Source organism: Typopeltis vanoorti, chromosome 13, assembly GCF_054136105.1.
Source record: "Typopeltis vanoorti isolate ZY-2024b chromosome 13, IOZ_Tvanoo_1.0, whole genome shotgun sequence".
Taxonomy (NCBI): Eukaryota; Metazoa; Arthropoda; class Arachnida; order Uropygi; family Thelyphonidae; genus Typopeltis; species Typopeltis vanoorti.
In genome coordinates, this window is record NC_143561.1 from 34,351,399 (window position 1) to 34,372,733 (window position 21,335).

Below are 21,335 nucleotides of genomic sequence, written 5' to 3' on the forward strand. Positions count from 1 at the left end.
ACTTATTTTTTATCAAAAACTTTTATGACAATTTTTTAATAAAAATTTTTTATACAGAACTTTATAGTACATTGTTATTATTACTCAAATTATGTCTCCATGTGCCACATTGTGGAAAATGGCAGTACACACTTACTTGAAAAAAAGATGACAAACCAGTAACAACTCCCATTATAAGAAATATAATTGAATAATAAAGAACCTCACTCATAGCTTCTTCATTTTTTGATTTAGCTAAAGCCTGAAAATAAAAATATCTGCATTAGTGATATAATCATTACAGGCAAATCAGTATTTTTTTATTAATATTATATAATTATTATTATTATTAAGAGAGCCCTCCAGGGAGTCAGGAATTCATCAAGGAAGGGCATACCATTCACACCAGCTGTCATGTTTTGAATTCATTCATGCTACTTGCACACAAAACAAACAACAGCAGTTCATTCCAATCATGCACTAATCTATGACAGAAAAATCTAGCCCTCACCCCCTCTTAGTGGTATTCATTCTGCTTCCAAGGATGCCCTCTTCTCCTTCCCCATCTTCCATAAAATGAAAAATCTCATCATTCTGTATGACTATTTCAGAAGTTTGTAAGTCTCAATCATATCACCACTCTTTCTCCTGTTTTTTAGTGTCTGCAGCCTACAGACTCTAACAAACAGGAGAAACACAAAATGTCAGAAATGATATGGAGTATTCCATAATTCTGATATAATTTTTGATATTCTCCTTTGCATTCTCTCTACTACGAGAATCACTACAGAAAGAAGGAGACCAGACCCTCACACAATAGTCCAAGTGAGGTCTTATCAAGGCCTTGTAAAGAGGCAAAATGACTTACTTATCTTTACCTGTCAAAGTTATTCTTTTCAGTACTGCCATTATTCTTTGAGTTGTATTTACAATTTTTGCTATATTACCTTTGAACTTCAACTTCCTGTATACTAAAACTCCAAGATCTCTAGCCTGATCAGTTTCTTCTAGCATAATCCAACCAATATATGACATTAGATAACTAAAAACACAAACATGCATAACATTGCATTTATCAACATTGAAATGATAGCCATTTTCACATGCCTGCAATTCCAGCCTATTCAAATCATACTGTGAGTACTGCATATCAGCAGCACTCCAGATTATTCTACATATCTTTGCATCATCAGCATATTGCTGTGAGCCACATGTGAAAGCTGAAAACTCTTTAAGCATCCAATCAGTTCCTATTGCAGAATTCTTATTCAGTTTGTGCAGCAGCTCCAGTACTTCCTTCTTATCCAGATAAATTTTTCTCATATGGTGAAGTGGTAGTGGTGAGTTCAATGTTGCATATACCAGGTTGATATCTTTTAGCAAAATGGACTCTTATTACTTGAACAATCTCTTCTGCATCTCACATTCACATCATCTACAATCAGTGGTTATTCTTTCAAATTCATTCTTTCTTTTACTTGCAGCATAAAAAGAGAATTTCTTTTGGTTTGTCTTTAATTTGCAGAGCCAATTTCTTTTCATACTCAGACTAAGTTTTCTGTTTTTCAACACTTGTGACTCTTCTGGACTGCTGCTTTCTTATAATTATCATAACTGACAATCCCCATGCACACGATATTCCTTCCACATCATCTTTTTCTTACAAATATCTTGCTTAAATAAATATTACACATCCATTTTCTCCATTTCTTTGAACTTTTGGGAAATATTCTGATATCGCATCATTTAAGTATTTTTTAAACACTTTCCATGCACTGTCCGTATCATTCACATCCATCAACTGATACCATGGATTTTTCTACTTGACATTCAGCATGTATCCTTTTCTGAATGAAACATTCATAAACTCATCACCAGTTGGTGACCAGTTGGTGATCACGGTCACCAACTGGAGACAGAATAGTTACATCTTTAACTGAAACCTTATCCAACACTATAATCAGATCTAACACTCTTTGACCATGAGTTCCTTCTGTCACATGCTACTTGAAGAAGGTGTCAAGTTCAATAAATTCAGTTTTGTTCTTTTCATGCAATTTCACAGCTACCCATTCAATGCTTGGATAATTAAAGTGTTCCATTATGATTACTCTTTTCGCACCCATCATGTTTATTTGGTGATGCATTTCTTTGTCATTAGCAACAGGGCCGGCGGAAGCGGGCATGCAGAGCATGCGGTGCATACGGGCGCCACTACGATGGGGGCGCCACCGCCAGGGAACAGTTCATAAGTTAATGTTTAAGAAACAAAATTTTTATCATAAAAACAAAAAATTATTAGAATGATCATTATTAAAATAAATAAGGCTGGATACACTGAATAAAAATTGAAAAAAAAAAGTATATTGCCGCCTCTTTGATCAGCCAGCTGTTTACAATTTTGCAGCTAGCGCAGGCTAAATGCTTACCTACAGAATGTTGTGTCTACTGCAATCTATCTAAAGTGAAACGGCGAACGGTTTTCATGCACAGAAACGAATTTTCGTACAAAACATTTGTTGCTAGTTAACCAGTCATATGGTACACATCGCAGTAGGCTACTTGCAGTAGCGCAGTGCTGACTATTATTTCGTCTCTGTGTCGTGCTGTGTAATAATTTCTTGTGGGTATAAAATAGAAATGGAATCAAAAATTAAAAAAAGTTATTCAGTGCACAAAATCGTAAGCGTCATGCTGCAAAAGAAGCAGATATTAAGAAACAAACTGGGGCTCTTAATAAATTTGTTAAAATATTCTGATGCAGATTGTAACCAATTCGATACATTAGAAATCAGAGTCGAAGAACCGTGCACATCATCCAGTTTGCATGAAAGTACTATTACAACCATTGAACAAGATAATTGAACATGATTTAAGTGAAAAATAGTTAGGATTAGTCAACTACAACAAGATTTAGTTGTAGTTGACCACGAAACTAACACATTGTTAGTCTCTGTAAATTTAGAAGATCCAGGTGAATGGGGATATATTGATGAAAAATTATGAGTTGTTTTAATTGAAATGGGGCCTGTTCAAAATAAAAATATAATATATCCCAGAGATACATATGGTCGTAAATTTGGCGACATGTATCATAATAGAAAAATGGAAAACGGGAGCTCTTGCCAAGAACATGGCTCATTTATTCTGAAACTTTAAATTCTGTTTTTTGCTTTTGTTGCAAACTTGTCACATCTACTGAATCAACTGAATCACCTACTGAGCCTTGTAGAAGGTTATAACGATTGGAGAAATATAAGTACAACTTTACATAGACATGAGACTAGTTTAACTCAGATGAAAAATTTCTTAAAATGGAAGGAACTTGATAAAAATTAAAAACAAAACAAAACTACTATTGATTTCCAGACTCAAAGCATGTATGAAATGGAAAAGAAACAACGGTCGAGTGTTTTAGAACACCTGATTGAAATTATAAAATTCCTTGGTAGTCGAAATTTAGCTTTTTGTGGATCATCTGATAAATTATATGAAAGGAATAACGGCAATTTTTTAAATTAGTCGAACTGTTTGCTATATTTGATCCCATTATGGAAAATCATGTTGAAAGTGCCCTACACCGAAACAATACGGTACACTATTTGAGTAAAGACAGTCAAAATGAAATATTGGAAACTTTAAGTAATGCAACCAGGGATACAATTTTATTATCAATTCGAAAATCTAAATATTATTCCATAATTTTAGACTGCACACCTGATGCAAGTAAGACAGAACAAATGACCATTATTATTTGCTTTGTTTCCTGTGACAATGGAATTGTCAAGATGAGTAAACCTTTTAGGTTTTGCAGATATATCAGATTCCACAAGACGTGGTTTATGTGCAACAATAATGGAACAACTGGAAAAATGGAACATTACCATTGAAGACATACGAGGTCAAGGGTATGACAATGCAGCAAATATGAAAGGGAAAAAAATATGGCCTCCAAAATTTCCTTTTGAACAAAAATCCTTGAGCTTTTTACGTGCCATGTGCTGCTCATACTCTAAATTTAATCATTAACATGCAGCCAAAGTGAATGCAGATACAATTAGTTTCTTTGTAATTGTTCAAGAAATATACAATTTCTTTTCATTCTCTTACAAACATTGAGCAATCCTTTTAAAGTTCGTAAAAAATTTAACATTGAAACAGCCATAGAAAAGCGATGTGAAAGTTAAATTAATGCAATCCGCGCTCTACGATATCAGTTAGGAGAAATTTATGATGCACTTTTTGAAATTTTAAATAATGAAAATTTTAATAAAGAAACTCAGCATGAAGCACAAACATTATGTGCTTAAAATAAAGGACTACAAATTTATTTGCTCTCTTATAACTTGGCATGATTTACTTAACAGAATAAACCCTGTGAGTAAAATGCTTCAAGACAAAAATATGAACATTACACTTGCTTTAGAATCTATCGAAAACTTAAAAATATTCTTACAAGAGTATCGATCAGATACAAATTTTAAAGAAGTTCTAAAAACGGCAAAATAACTGAGTGAAGAGGTGGATGGAGAACAAGAATTTAAAACTGGTATGGAAGTTCGACGATGAAAGAAGACACGACAATTTGAGTACGAGCATCATGACGAAACACCACAATCGCCAGAACATAAATTTAGAGTGAATGTGTTTTATACACTTCTAGATGTTGCAATGTGTTTGTTAATAGAACATTTTGAACAACTAAAAACATATTATGATAATTGCAATTTCTTGTATAGATTACTACATATTAATAACGAAGATTTATGAAGAAATTGTGACGATTTAAAGATTTTCTTGAAGGACGGTGACAATAAAGACGTAAATGCAATACAACTATATGATGAATTATGTGCTTTCCAGGATATTTTTTGGAAGGATAATTTAGACATTCAAAACTCTTTCGATATTCTTAATTTTATTGTGTCCAATAACTTATCTTTCCAACTTTTCAATTGCTTTAAGAATACTATTAACCTTAACTGTTAGTGTAGTGAGCAGAGAACGTTCCTTTTCCAAGTTGAAAATTGATTAAAACCTACTTAAGAACAAGTATGTCACAAAAAAGGCTTGTAGTTTGTGCTAATAGCTATTGAAAATGATATATGTGCGGAATTAGATGTTAAGACCATTATTTCTAATTTTGTGAATATGAAATCAAAAATCTTAAAATTTTGATTAAAAAAATTTCAATATTTATATTTATATATTTATGTAATTTAATTTATTTTCTGTTATTCTGTAAAGATGTTATTTTTTGAATACTTATATTAAATGTTCTAATTATTTCTGAATTATTTTCTTATTTTCTCATCTATCTTGAGTTTCCTTTATTTTCCTAAAAGATAGTTCCCCTTATAAAAATAATCCAAAAATTTTTACAAGTTACTAAGAATTTAGTAACTTGTAAAATGCAAGAATTTTTTAAACTTTAATTCAAATAAATTTTAACTTTAATTAAAATTCATTTTAATTTTGTTAGTGATTCGGGTCGGTGAGAAGGCTATAATCCCTGTATAATTATATTAAATGATTAAAGTGAAGTGGCTTTATCAAAATTTGCTTTAACTTTTGAGAATTTTTTGAATATTCGGGTTTTTAATGATTATCCTGCCTAGTCAACACCCCCGGTTCGTTACATTTAGTGAACCGTGAGTCTGTTCTGTCAATATTTATTTAAGAAATTTCAAATAATTTAAATTTTTATTATCATAAAAGAACCACACACTCCCGGATCGTTACAGGGGCATTTAGATAGAAATTGCATGCAGGCGGCAAAGACCCTAGCACCACCTCTGACTAGCAACCAATTCACCACACTGCCACATGAAAAACCATTACTAGTATTGCAGTCATGGGTCTCAACTCTAATTGAATTCAAGTCACCTGATATCATTAGCAGTACATCACCTCCAGTCCAATCCTATCTATCCTTCCTAAAAATACTGTACCCATTTGTACTCAATACTAGTTAGTATGTCTGCTTCTGATAGTGAGGTCTCACTAATGCCTACAATCTGAAGTCCCAACATATTGACCAACACAACAAACGCTACCCCCTCTGTTTCTTATACTCCTAGAATTCATGTACAGACATAATAAGTTAACTGCATGCTCTTTTGTATACATTTGTCTGCATTCTTCATAACACGGTTTGACAACTTTCAGATCTATGTTCTTATCAAGTTCCTTACTTACACAGACATCTTTACATATGCTTCATAGGTCCAAATCAGACAAACACAGAATCGTTCTCCCTTCCTAATCATTTTCATAATAATAACCATTCCCATCATTAACACAGTTAACTAAAACTGTTGCTCTTAAGCACAGATTCTCACAATTCCTGCCATCAGAATTCAGTTTTCCTGATTCTCTCTATGTTACATCTCATATCAATTAACACTCTTTGAAGACTCCTAATGCCATATAATTTCAAGTGTAGGCCATCTCCCTTATACAAATCCAATCTTTCCTCAATCTCACTCCACACATCCAAAAAATTGCATCCATTCCTTCTACAAAATCAATTCTATCAGAGCACTAGTATATAAACAATCATGTTTAATTAAACTAATGTGAGAATAATATTTTATTTAATTATTGATTTTTAATGACAGAGACCAGATTGGCTTCAAAGCACTATTTCACACCTGATCACTGAAGTTAAACAAACCTGAGCACAGCTAGTACTTGGGAGGGGAACCCTGGGTGCTGCTGGCATTAATTATTTCAAGCCTATTGAAAGTTTATTCTGCACTTGGTTAGACTATAAATAATAATAAATTTAGTTTAATACTTTATCCAAGTGTAAGCAAACAGAGTTTGTGCCTGAAAATATCTTCAGGACTGAGGTAAGGTGGTAAAACACCAGCCAACTCCGAGCAAAGGTGGACCAAGCTCTCATCACTCCTTGTCTCAGTATCTCCCATAATGCAAAGCCATCTCCTTGTGGACATGTATATACTGCTATGTTTTAAATATGATCTCTCCTATTGCTTCTGCCTTAGTATCTCCATGTTTGGGTCTGCCCCCCACTGACGATACCTCAATAAAGGTAGAAACCAGTCTGGGTAGTGACCCTTCTCTTAATGCATAGTAGTATATACATGTCCGCAAGGAGATGCGCTTTGCATTATGGGAGATACTGAGACAAGGAGTGATGAGAGATTGGTCCACCTTTGCTCGGAGTTGCCTGGTGTTGTACCTCCTTACCTCAGTCCTGAAGATATTTTCAGGCACAAACTCTGTTTGCTTACACTTGGATAAAGGATTAAACTAAATTTATTATAGTCTAACCAAGTGCAAAATAAATTTCCAACATCCTTCTCTAAATCCAGAGTAATTCAATAATAAGGTGGTACAACTGTTGGCAACTCGTATGGGTAAATATGACCTCTCCTATTGCTTCTGCCTTAGTATCTCCACGTTTGAGTCTGCCTCCCACTGATGAGACCTCAATAAAGGTCGAAACCGGTCTGGGTAGTGACCCTTCCCTTAATGCATAGCAGTATATACATTTCTGCAAGGAGATGTGCTTTGCATTATGGGAGATACTGAGACAAGGAGTGATGAGAGATTGGTCCACCTTTGCTCGGAGTTGTCTCGTGTTGTACCACTTTACCTCAGTCCTGAAGATATTTTCAGGCGCAAACTTTGTTTGCTTACACTTGAATAAAGGATTAAACTAAATTTATTATTGCCGGCCTAGTTGAAAGGGTGGTTAGCACATCCGCTCTCAAGCCAAGAGGCTGCGCGCTTGAAGCGCAGTGTGGGCATGGATATTTGTGATTAACTGTGAAAATACTAGTTGTGGTGATGGCCAGTAGATTGCATTGATGTAAATGATGATAGTAGCTGCCGTTCACCGTACTTGGTGGATTGAGTGGTGGAGAGAGTGGTAGGTGCTCTCCCTTGATGAGTCTTTGGACTCCTTGGAGGTGTCATATAATAATAATAATAATGATGATGACTAATCTACTTAAAATAAAGCTAGACCAGTGGTTCTCAAACTGGGTGCCACAAGAGTGCGGCGAAATTTTGAATCGTTTATTTCAAAAAGCAAAATATTCAATTGCCACAAATAACTAAATCAAAAACAAAAAAATTATATATATATTTTGATTTTAACGGATGAAGCGTATATAAAAATTATCATTTTTTGTATCACTCTTATATTATATCCTGGGATTTCATTAGATCACTGCATGTTGTAGTAACTAGATATGTGACGGCACATAAATACTGGGGAAAATGAACTAATGAATGGTTAGTTGTCCTGCTGTCTGTTTTAGTATTTCTCTGTTCAGTGTGACAAGTATTATACATGATCATTTCCCCTAAACAAAAATCATGAGTCTTTTGTCATCGGTGAGAATAAACGAAGTAAGATATTAAAGTCGTTAAATTCAGTGAGTAGAGGTTTTTCTTATTGTTATATATTCCAACTATAACGAGAACCATCGTAAACAAATGTTTTTCCTTTTTCCATCCAGTAAAAAAATTATTTACTTGAAAAAAAGTTTTAAATAAAATATTAAAGTTACATATGCCCTTCAAAATCATGAATAATTTTTTCCTTAAAAAAAGAAGTGAAGATTCTGACGATCAAGAAATGTCTACTTGTAGCAAAGCTAACGAACCAATTCCCACTAATAAATTTTCAAAAACTGATACTTGCATTAATGAAGATTTGACTATTTTAATTCAGCAACAAAAAAGCACTAACGAAACAACATAAACAGAAAGAATAAGTTCATGTAAAAAGGGAACAATGTAAAATGTAAAAACTCGTTTATATCAAGAGAGAGCTATCTAAAAATGGGATTTACGTGGTGTGGTGATAAATTAATTCCCAGACCTAAGTGTATTTTGTGTGGTTTGGTTCTATCAAATGAGCTATGGTTCCTAGCAAATTATTGCGACATTTCTCAACAAAACATGACAACTTGTTGAATAAAAATCCTGAATATTTCAAAGAGTTAATAAGATTACAAGAAAAACAAAGTAAAAGTTTTGTAAGAAAGTTTACAATTTTGGCCGAGTTCAAGAAGTGAGTTATTTAGTCGCTGAAATAATTGTGAAAGAAATGAAGCCTCATACTATCGGCAAAACCTTGATTCGTACGGCCTGTTCAGCAATTGTGAGAGCAATTTTTGGTACTGAGGCAGAAGAAGAAATAAAGAAGATTCCATTATCAAATGATACTATGAGTAGACATATTAATGATCTGTCAGTCGATATTGAAAAGTGAGTTATAACCAAAATAATCAAATCAAAATTTTTCAGTTAGATGAGTCAACTGATATCGGTGGTAAAGCAAACTTACTTGTTTTTACTTGATTCATTGAAGATGATAATATTATTGAAGAATTTCTATGCTGCAAGGAATTTGAAAAAACTACGATGGGAAAAGATGTTTTTGATATAATGAACACATATTTTAATACAAATGGTCTATCTTGGAAAACTTGTGTGGGTATATGTACAGATGGTGCACCTTCTATGGTTGGAATTACAAAAGTGTTTGTTTCCTTTGCTAGAAAAGAAAATGAGAACATTCTAATGACTCATTGCTTCATTCATCGTGAATCATTGGTGGCAAAGACAAATTAGAAGAAATCATTCAGATGCTTAATTATATCAAGGCCAGATCATTAAAATCTAGAATATTTGCAGGACTATGTGAGGAGATGCAATCTCATTACAAGAATCTTCTTCTTCATACCGAAGTAAGATGGCTTTCAAAAGGTTGCGTATTGGATTGTTTTTTTGAACTTAAAGGAGAAATATTAATGTTTTTCCAAAATGAAGACAAACCACAATTCTATAAATTATTACAAAATGATTTTTGGTGTTCTAAACTAGCCTATTTAACAGACATATTCGATCATCTGAACAAGCTGAACTCCAACATGTAAGGAAGAAATTAGAATATTTTGACATCTACAGATAAAATTAAAGCTTTTAAAGATAAAATAAAAAATGTGGAAGATAAAATTAAGCACCAACAATGTAGAAATGTTCCTTAAAGTTGCCTCCAGAAAATGTAAGAACACTGATCTGCAAAAGCTTATTTACAGTCATTTAACATTGTTAGAAGAAAAAATTGACCATTATTTTCCAGACATTTCAGTCAATTTATATGATTGATTCGAAATCCATTTGTAGAGTCAACATCAGCAATGAGTGAGTTAAGCCTTATAGAAGCTGAAGAATTAATTGATATAAGTAATGATCGTATGTTGAGATTGAAGCATTCAGAAATGTGTCTGAATTCATTTTGGATAACTATGAAGGAGTATCCCATTATAGGATTCAAAGCACTTAACATCTTATTGCAATTTTCTACATCTTATTTGTGTGAACTGGGTTTTTCTGCACTCGTAAATATTAAAACAAAGAAGAGAGAAAGAATAAAGGCCCTTGAAAATGAGATGACAATATGTCTCTCAAAAACAAGGCCTAGAGAATTAGATATGTGGCTTGTGAAAGAGAGCAGAGAGCGTATATGCGCAAAATGCAGGCAGTTGGAGGAAATAAGTGCATTAGAAATATTGATATCCGACTTTGTTGCTCCAGGAACGGGGAATGAATGTAGGCAGACAAGTAGTGTGATAGGAGAGAATGATAAAAAGATATATATGAATGAGAAAGTAATAGTTGATAGTGTGGAAGGTGTGAGTGACTGTGAAAGTTTAGGAGATGGTTTTGTTTGGGAGAGTGAATTTAGATTAAGAGTGACCAACCTGCAGAGGGAGATAGATGAGTTGAAAGAGGAGGTGGAATGTCTTGTGAATGAGAGCAGAAGTATGAAAGATAAGATTAGGAGAATGGAAGAGATAAATGTAAAGAGAATCAGAGTAGGAGAAAGAGAGAATTTAGGGAGTATGAGTGAGAGGTATGGGGATGCTAGAAGAGGAGAGATGGAAACAGTAGAAGAGAGGGAATGAGATAGAGAGAGGTATGGGAATGCTAGCAGACGAGAGGGAATGAGAGAGAGAGAGAGGTATGGGAATGCTAGCAGACGAGAGGATGGAAACAGTAGGAGAGACGGAATGAGAGAGAGATATGGAAGTGCTAGAAGAGGAGAGAATAGAAACGGTAGGAGAGATGGAATGAGAGAGAGGTATGGGAATGCTAGAAGACGAGAGGATGGAAACAGTAGTAGGAGAGACAGAATGAGAGAGGGATATGGAAGTGCTAGAGGTGGAGAAAAATGGAAACAGTAGGAGAGAGGGAATGAGAATGCTAGAAGAGAGAATAGCAGTAGAGGAGAGGGAATGAGAGAGACCTATGGGAATGAAAGAAGAGGAGAGAATGGAAACAATAGGAGAGAGGGAATGGTAAGAAGTATAATGTATAGCGACTCAATGATCCATGGTGTTCAAGATAGGATGCGTGAGGAGTGTTTGCCAGGAGGAACAATAGAAAGGGTGGCTATGGCAATTAAGAGAGGTGAAAGGGTGGATGAGATGATTGTGATGGTAGGAACGAATGACTTGAGTGGTAATGTAAGTCAGGCAGCGAGAGATATGAAGTTTTTGCTTGAGACTGTACGGAAGAAGACAGAGAGAGGAAAAATATTGTGTGTGTGTTGCCTAGGTATGATAATGATGAGCTGAACAGAAGAGTGGTGATATTGAATGGCATAATAGCAAGAATGTGTGACAAGAGAGGACTGGTATATGTGGATACTTGGAGTGCGTTTGAGGAAAGAGAGGAATTGTATGTGAGAGACTGTTTACATTTGAATGAGGAAGGATGTAGGCATCTGGAGAGATTGCCAGGGAGGATGATAGCAAGGGTGGCCTCTTGTGGGAATGGATACTTGGGAGAAGGGAGACGATGTCAGGTAACACTGAGCCCATTGGAGTCTAGAAGGGATAATGCTGGGTATAGAAACAATGACATTTATATGCTTTATACTAATGCCAGGAGTATCTGGAATAAGGGAGAGGAATTGGTGGTGCAGATAGCATCAGCCTGGCCAAAAAGTATTGCGATCACTGAGACGTGGTTGACAGAAGGGGATATAATAACAGGAATAGAAGTCGCTGGGAATAGCATTTTTCATCAGGATAGGAGGGGAAAGCATGGTGTTGGGGTACTGCTTATGATAAGTGATGACCTATGTCTTCTAGGAGTGGAGGCTTGGAAGGAAGTGAGACAAATGATTTTGAGAGCGTATGGTGTGAGGTACAGGTAGGCAAGACAGGATATTTAGTGGGGTGTTGCTACAAACCCAGGAGCACAGAGGATGGGGACCAGGAGATATTTAGACAGTTAAGTTTAGCAAGTGCAAAAAGAATGACTGTTATGGGAGATTTTAACTACAGTAGTATAAATTGAAGATAGGAAGATGCATGTAGCAATAGCTGAATGGAATTTCTAGAATTCTTGAGGAACAAATGTCTTAGGCAACATGTAACAGAGAGAACAAGAGGTTCAAGAGTTTTAGATTTGGTTATAGTATCAGAAGAGTTGATAATAACTGAGATGACATCTCCTCCACCAGATGGAGAGAGTGACCATATGGTTTTGACTTGGAAAATGAATAGACATGCAGGAGTATCAAAGAGACGGGAACTTATGTGGAATTATAATGCAGGTGATTATAATAGTCTTAGACGTCAACTTCGGGAAGTTTCATGGAGGGAGGAATTGGAAGGCTGGGATATTGTTAGTGTGTGGGAAATTGTGAAAGAATATTTGTTAGCAGCAATGGTAAGTTGCATACCATGAGTGAAGATGAGGACACAATTTGGAGTAAAGTGGATGACAAGCAATATTAAACAGGAATTGCATGCGAAAAGAGGCTATGGAAGAGATATAAGGAGACATATAAGAAGGAGAGGTGATATGACTGAGACTTTTAAACTGTTGAGAGGTGGTTACAGGGTTGACACTGGGGAGTTATTTCACTTGGTTGAACAGCAGGAAGGAGTTATGACAAGAGGCCATCCCTGGAAGTTATGAAAGGAAACTGTGAGCAAGAGGGTGAGAAGTGGTTTCTTTGCATGAAGGGTGGTTGAGACATGGAATGCATTGCCTGATAGAGTGGTAAGGTTGAGAACGGTCAATGAGTTTAAGGAGTGGTATGATAGACTTTGTGTTTCTTAGGAAGGACCTCCCACAATGAGTCTTTTGGCTCCATGGAGGCCTGAATAATAATAATAATAATAATAATATCAAAGAAATATGCAAACAACACCAGGCACATATTTCACATTAAGTTCATATTTTATTATCTGAACCTTTATAATAGCTTTTGTTTTGTATGTTTTTTTGGTTTACCTCCCAATCGCTCTCACCAATTGGAGCTAACGAGAACACCTTACTTATGCATATATCCTTTGAACCAATTACCAGGTCAAACACTCTCACACCACGTGTCCCTTCAGTTATGTGCAGTTTCTAGTAATTATCTTGTAGAAGATGTATGAATTCCATCTTCTTTTTGCCATGTGATATTTCCTCCTTCCAATTGATATCACCTTAATTAAAATCCCTCATAACCTCATAATAATCACTAACCCTGCCCTCATTGCATTAATTTGCTGATGCATGAATTCAATATCACCACCTGTATCCCCTGGCCTGTAGCAGCAACCAACTGTATATTTGGTTGCATTGGTCACTATTTCACCCCAGACCGCCTCAAATGTACTATCATTCACATGTCAATCATCCTGATATACTACTTTTTCTGGCTGGCTCATCAGTTATCATCAACAGTACTCCTCCCCACCCCCCATTCTATCTTCTCTATCCTCCCTGAAAATATTGTACCCATCACATTCAATTCCAGTGACCACATCTTCTGCTGACAGCCACGTTTCACTAATGCCTACAACATTTGGTGAGGCTGCACTGACTAATGCCAAAAATTCCTCCCTCTTATTTTGAATGCTTCTTGCATTTGTATACAAAAATTGCAGATTCCCTTTAGTTCTTGCACCAGCTTTAGAACTGATATACATGTCACTAATTTCAGTAGTCCGATGCTGATTTTTATCCACTCTATTTGCAATTTATTCCACGAATAATGATCAACAAATACACAATCACTGCTTAAATTTCTCCCTCTTACACTCAACCTTTTCAATTTTAGTTTCCCTGGCCAATTACTTCAACTTGTTCAGAAAACTTCAATCACTTAGGACCTTCCATGTTCAGATGCAACCATCTGTTGCATACAGCTGTCTTTTGCCTTCAAACACACTCCAGACCTCTTTTTTTTTTGCAGCTGATAGGTGACATTATAGAATCCTGAAGGACACCTGGATTAACAAGAAAATCTGAAGAGACACACCTTCTACCATAATGACTGATCTGAGAGAAAAGTGAAAATCTACTTACACAGGAAAGAAGGCAGTCTATCTTCTTCTTCTTCTTCCCTTCATGTATTAGGCTAGTGGCCTGTTATGGAGCTATCTTTAGCCCTTCTAAGCAGTACCCGTCCAGAGGATAAGGTGGCTAGTCCTATGCCTCCCAGTGTGTCCTATGTAGATGCATGTCTATATCTGTGGATGCATGTGTTCGAGATTATGCAGGCCGGGCAGTAACCACCAGACGGTGGACCACCCGTCTGTGGAAGAGTTTGAAGAAACTTGTGCCATTGCACTTGACATCTCCAAGGCATTTGAGAGAGTCTGTCCACCCAGCAGTCCATATGATAGTAATTTGTTGAAAAGCTCTCAATGTCAGACTCTCTCTCAAATGCCTTGGAGATGTCAAGTGCAATGGCACAAGTTTCTTCAAACTCTTCCATGCCACAAGTTTGGAAGTGGGTGATATAGGCTGGGAGATCTCTTGTAGATTGAGACTGGTAGTTGCTAAAAAAGCCAACAGTTCTCCAAGTGTTGAAGAATTTGATCGTCGATAGCCTTCTTCATTACCCTGGACAAAATTGAAGTGAAAGCAATAGTTTGATAGGTCGATGGCAGAAATTTATCACCTTTTTCTTAGGAATTGGCTACATATGAACTTCCATCCATACTGTAGGGTAGATGCTAGCTGAGTATAATACAGAGCAGAGATGATAAAGAAAGGTGTTAGTTCAGGAGAGCACTTTTCTTGAGCATAATAAGTGGGATAATTTGCCTTGGTCATCTATGGAGGAGTTTGAAGAAAAGAAGTGTTAGAAGAATGAGAAGTGTATGGTACAATTTGTAGTACTGTAGTACACAGTGAAGTTTTAATGATACTGGGACAGATCTGACAGGAGATGCTCAACTGTTAATTGATGATGCAATGATAGGCAGGGCAATAAGGGATGCTACTGTATACAACACTTACAGAATGATTTGAACAGGTTGGAACTGTAGGCAAATGATAATGGATAATCAACTGAATGTTATAAGTGTAAAGTTATGAATTTTAGTGTGTCAGACTTCCAAAAGTATTTGTATTGGTGGGATTATGCTTAGTAGAAACTGACGAGATTAGAGATATTTCAGTTAATGGATAGGAATTTGAAGTTCAAACATCACATAGCAGAAATTGCAAATACAATTCAAGGAATAATCACACTGCTGAAATTAACACTAACATGTAAAGATAAGGAAATCATTTAGCTTCTTTACAAAGCTTAATATGGCTAAACCTGGACTATGCACTGATTTGGTCCCTGGGATTTCAAGGGAGGGGGGGGGGACAAAGAAGCTGTGGAGAGAGTGCAGAGAAGAATTACAAAGATGGTATTGGGATTATGGAATGTAAATTATTATGACAGATTGAGAATGTGTGGACTGCAGAAAGGTGAAAAATATGATAGAAAACTATTAACATTTGAAAGAGAGTTATAAGATATTGAATGATGGAATTTTTCATTTATATGGAAAGTTGGGAGAGGACAAGGAAGCATTTGCAGAAATTAAAGATAGATGTTGAAAGTTTCTCACTTGGTTATACTATAAATTAACAATGCCAAGAAATTATATTCTTAGTTTAATCCTTTAAACTAAGAATATAAGAAAGTAAGCAAACAAAGTTTGCACATGAAGTAATTTCAAGCCTCTACATTACTTCAACCTTGGTATCGCTTCTGGGTCTGGCTCCCACTGACGAGACCTCGATAAAGGTCTAAACCGGTCTTGGTAGTGACCCTTCCCATAATGCATAGTATTATACATGCCCATAAGGATATGTGCTTTGTAATGTGGGATACTAAGCAAGTGATGTAAAGTCATTAGCATCTATATATGAGTTGCCCAGTAATGAAATTACTTCATGAACACACTTTGCTTACACTTGAATAAAGGATTAAACCAAGAATATAATTTCTTCGCACCTTTAATTTGTAGAAGTTAAGTTTGTGTATGATAAAGAAAGGAGTGAGAGCTAGATTTTTCTTTCAAACAACAGTGAGTGAGTGAGTGGAACAATTTACCTGCTGAAATGATGAGTATATGTAGTATGAATGAGTTTAAGAGATGACATGATCACTGGCATGGGTGATATAGCCTCCTCTGATGGATCCCTGACTACCTGGAAGGTTAATGATGATAATAATAATAACAGCACTCTACTCAGCTTCACACTGCCACTCTCTCACTCTCTCTCTCTCAGATAATGACCATCTCCAGGAAACAGCTCTCTCCAATTCTCAAATCTATCCCACACATGAACAAAATTAAGGTCCCCCTTCTTACATATCCTTATTATCTTGCCATTCATAGTTTCTCTTCTTCTCAAATTCCAGTTATCATATCTCTGCAACACTGCAGAATTAAATCTCCGATATTCTTCTACTTTACTGTTCCTAATAATACTCATAATTCCATTGCTACTCCTATGTACATTTCCTTGCAAATCATAAATTCATTCATTTATTCATTACAAATTTGGTTTCTAGAGTAGAGTTTCCTACTATCAAATGGTCAGCCTGTTCACAATACTAATGCAAGGCAGCAAGGCTCAATATATATATTTTTTAAATCGGCCCTTCAAAACACACGCAATTTACAGACAAAAAAATACTAGCTGTGGTGGTAGTGGGCAGTAGATGGCGTTGATGTAGGTGATTGGTGGTGGAGACGGAGAGTTGTATAGTAGGTGTCCTTCCGCAATGAGTCTTCAGACTCCTTGGAGGTGTCACGAATAATAATAATAATAATAATAATAATAATAAAATTTATTGTATATTAAAGGAGAGAGCTGTTATATGTTTACAGATGGATGAAAAGAGGGAAAAGATAAATTTAATAGGTGATTATGAATTTTGTGAAACACTTAAAATATATGGTGCAATGTTTTAATTATTATTTTTATTGCAGCTTCTATGGAGTCAACAGACCCATCATGGGAGGTTCATTCAACTGACAACATATTTATCATACTGAATCTTAAAATCCTTAACACTCCTTGCATTAACAACACATTCTGGTAAGGAATTCCATTCACTGACAATTCTTCTTGTAAAAAATCTACTCCTAACATCCCTTTTCACCACACTCTTACATAACTTCCTGGGATGGTCTCTGGTTTTTCTTCTTTTGAATTCTACTCTTTTTATAATCCCATCTGGATTAATTTGATAGCTTCCTCTCACTAACTTAAATATCTCTGTCATATCACCTCTTTTCCTCTTATCCACTGACTTCTGCAGTCCACATTTCTTCAACCTTTCTCCATAGGCAGCATTTGAAAATCCTGATATTGTCATATAGTCACTAGTCTCTGAACCCTCTCTCCAATGTTTCCTTCTTATTACATCACATTGAAAAGCAGGTGAACAAATTTGAGCACAATAGTCCAAGTGTGGTCTGACCAGTGCTTCTATGATAAGAAGTACTCTAACATGCAGGAATACGACGTGCAGCCTTTACAATACTTCCAATATGCCCTTTAAACTTCAGTCTACTGTCAACCATCATTCATCAATCTCAAATCACATCCACCTCCTGCAGTATGGCACAGCTTTATATTTCTGCAGTCCAAAATGCAACATCTTGAACTTATTAATATTAAAACTACAACCCCACTCCTTTGTCCAAGCCAAAAGTTTATTCAAATCTTCCTGAATGGAATTAACATCAGCAGTGCTACTTATAATTCTCCTAAACTTTGTATCATCAGCAAACAACTGAAGATCCCCAATCAATCCATAATATATCATTTACAAACAAGTTAAACAGCATAAACCCAAGAACAGATCCCTAGAGCAAGCCACTAATTACCATCCTTTTTTGAGATACTGCTCCATCATACACAATTTGCTGGTATTGTTCAAAGAGCCAAACTCTGATCCATCTAATCAATATACTATCTATTTCCAATTCTCTGCAGCTTGTACACCAACTTATCATGTGGTAATCTATCAAATGCTTTAACAAAGTCCAATTACCCTATTATAAAATGCAAGTAAATTGCTAAAGCAGAACCTACTCTTTATAAATCCATGCTGACCATCATAAAGAATGCCATGTTCCATCAGCTCAATTCTGTATTCTATTCTTTACCAATCTTGCCAACACCTTGACCACAATTGCATTTATACAGACTGGTCTGTAATTGGAGACTTCTGCCCTAGAACCATGCTTCTGGAGTGGTGCTACTTTGCCTTCTTTCCACTCCTTAAGAACTCTACCCATTGCAAAACTTTCATTAAATAACCAGGTAAAGGGCATAGCCAATTCTGGTGCACATTCCTTAAGAATATGTAGTGATATGACATCCATTCCCACAGCCTTATTAACATAACCCCCTCAACACCTGATTCTTTCACTTCCAATTCTCCTAATACTTGCCTCCCATCTGTATATTACACCGCATCATTTACACCAGTATAATATATGCTGATAAAGTGCTCATTCAATAATTCCACCATATTCTTTGCAACTATTATTCTGATGCCAAGACTATCCACCATTGTCAACCTGCCATAAATATTCTTTCTCTTGCTTGCCATATGCCAGAAAAATTCCCTCACCTTGGCCTGACCAGTCAATCTCCTCTCATAATGCACCTTTTCTTTCTTTAACATGCTCATGAGTTTCTTCGCCTACTATACTCTTCATGGAACAAATCACCTTGAACTGTCTTGTATCTGCTCCATAGCATTTTCTTTTCTTTCTTGATTTCACTGTTCATCCATTTCACTCCTACTCTATTTACTTGCTTAATCCTTGGTATGCAGTTATGCATTGCTTGTCTCAGATACTGCCTTGTGAATTTCCATGCACTGTCAACATCTTTTCTGCTCAGATCATCTACGTAATGTATTGATGCTACTGATTATTTTCCAAAAAAAATGATATATTTATATTATTAAAAAAAGACTAAATACTTACACCTATAGTATTACCAAATATTATTCCATACACAGGAGCAGAAATTCCCAATAAAATAGAAGACAAACAGATTCCTACAATAAGTGGCCAGTCAGGAATCAGCAATTTCATTAAATGTATCCATAACTGAGTGTCATTTTCATTTTCTATCATCTATATGAAAAATATAAATTTTTTAGACTTAAAAACAAGTTGAAAAATAATGCATTATACATTATAATTCCTCCTCTGAAGGCACAAAGAGAAGTACTTTAAAGTTCTTATTACAAGAGCTATTCATATAGCAGTGTGTTGTTTACAAACTACCATTTTCCAATTTGAATAAAAAATCATGTATAAACTTCTTTTTAAGACATAACTGAACTATTTGAATGCAGAATACCTGGTCAGCTTCATCAAATTATCTTAGTCAATGTGAAGAATGAGTTATGAGTGGAATGAATCTATGCATGAATGCATCATCTGAAAACAAATTTAAGGAGACAGTTATGATAAGTGGGTATGAAGCTGAAAGAAACAGAACCAGATATTTAACAAACTGTGTCCATTCAAAAAAAAGGTGATTTTATGGAGAATTTTCACTATAGGAGTAAAGATCTGCCTAAGAAGTCAAAGAATATTACTATTACTATTATTACGGGCAACTCCAGGGAGTCATTAGACTCATCGAGGGAGGCCCCAAATCACATTCATCACAACTATTTGACATTCATACAGTATCTATCATACCTCGCCTTAAACTCATTCACTGTCACAGCATCCACCACAGACTCAGGGAGCGCATTCCACTCATTCACTACTCTAAAAGTAAAGAACCCAGCTCTAACACCTTTACTAACCCCACTTTTGCCCAGTTTCCATGGATGTCCCCTAGTCCTCCCACAACCAGCCCTATTCTCAAAAATATCTTCTGAATTAATTTTATAGAAACCCTTCAGTAATTTGAATGTCTCAATCATATCTCCCCTCTTCCGCCTATCAACCAATTTTTGCAACCCACAAATCCTCAACCTGTTCTCATACGGTTCATTCCACAGACCTGCTATCATCTTGGTCACTCGCCTCTGGATCCTCTCCACCTCCTCCCCATCAAGAAGAAACCTAGGTGATCAAATCTGAGCACAGTAGTCTAGATGGGGTCTTATCAAGGCTCGATACAGAGGAACAATAACCTGCTTGTCTCTGCTTGTCAACGTATTCTTCAGCAACCAAGTGATTTGATGAGCTGATTTGGCCACTTTTGCAATGTGTCCCCTAAATTTCAATTCCTTATCTACCAACACTCCTAAATCTCGTGCCTCATCAATTTCCTGGAGCACGGTTCCACCAATGCAGTAAACTACCGCCAATCTTTTCACCCCAAAATGCATAACCTTACATTTTGCCACATTAAACTGACATCCATTCTCCATAGCCCATACCTCCAACCTATCCAAATCATCCTGCAAAATTTTGACGTCATCTGCATTCACTATTGCCCTACCCAACTTCGCATCATCCGCAAACAAATGAACTGTTCCTCTCAGATCCTTTCCTATATCATTTATGAACAAATTAAACAGCAGTGGTCCAAGAACAGATCCTTGTGGCACACCACTAGTCACAGGCCGTCTTGTGGACTCTACTCCTGAGTAAACCACTCTCTGATATCTCTCCGTCAACCACCCTCCTATCCATCTCACCAACCCTATGTCCATTCCCATATGCTGCAATTTACTGATTAGAATTCCATGTGGAATCCTGTCAAAGGCCTTGGCAAGGTCCAGTAGAATCACCGCAAACCCATTACCCTTATCCAGTTCAGCCGTCACTGTGTTATAATACGTGAGCAAGTTACTGAGGCATGACCTACCCTTCACAAAACCATGCTGTCCCCGATACAGTATCCCATTTTCTTCTATCCAATCTTGTATTTTCCTCTTGACTATTTTCTCTAAGACCTTGATAATGATTCCTGTTATGCTGATTGGCCGGTAATTTTCAACAGCAGCCTTGAAACCACCTTTGTGCAGTGGAACTATTTTACCCTCTTTCCACCCCCTTGGGACTGACCCAGTCCTG

At 36.1% G+C, this 21,335-nt stretch overlaps 1 protein-coding gene across 1 annotated transcript in view; it reads right to left on the minus strand.

The window, feature by feature from the left end:
* The window catches only part of LOC150100044 (multidrug resistance protein homolog 49-like), a 199,178-nt gene that overhangs the window by 68,225 nt on the left and 109,618 nt on the right, over positions 1-21,335 (minus strand). The window contains exons 9-10 of the mRNA XM_090403203.1: positions 19,275-19,427; positions 137-241 (exon numbers count right to left, since the gene is read on the minus strand). Of these exons, the coding sequence (XP_090259329.1) occupies positions 137-241; positions 19,275-19,427 (258 nt within the window). The remainder of the gene's footprint in view (positions 1-136; positions 242-19,274; positions 19,428-21,335) is intronic.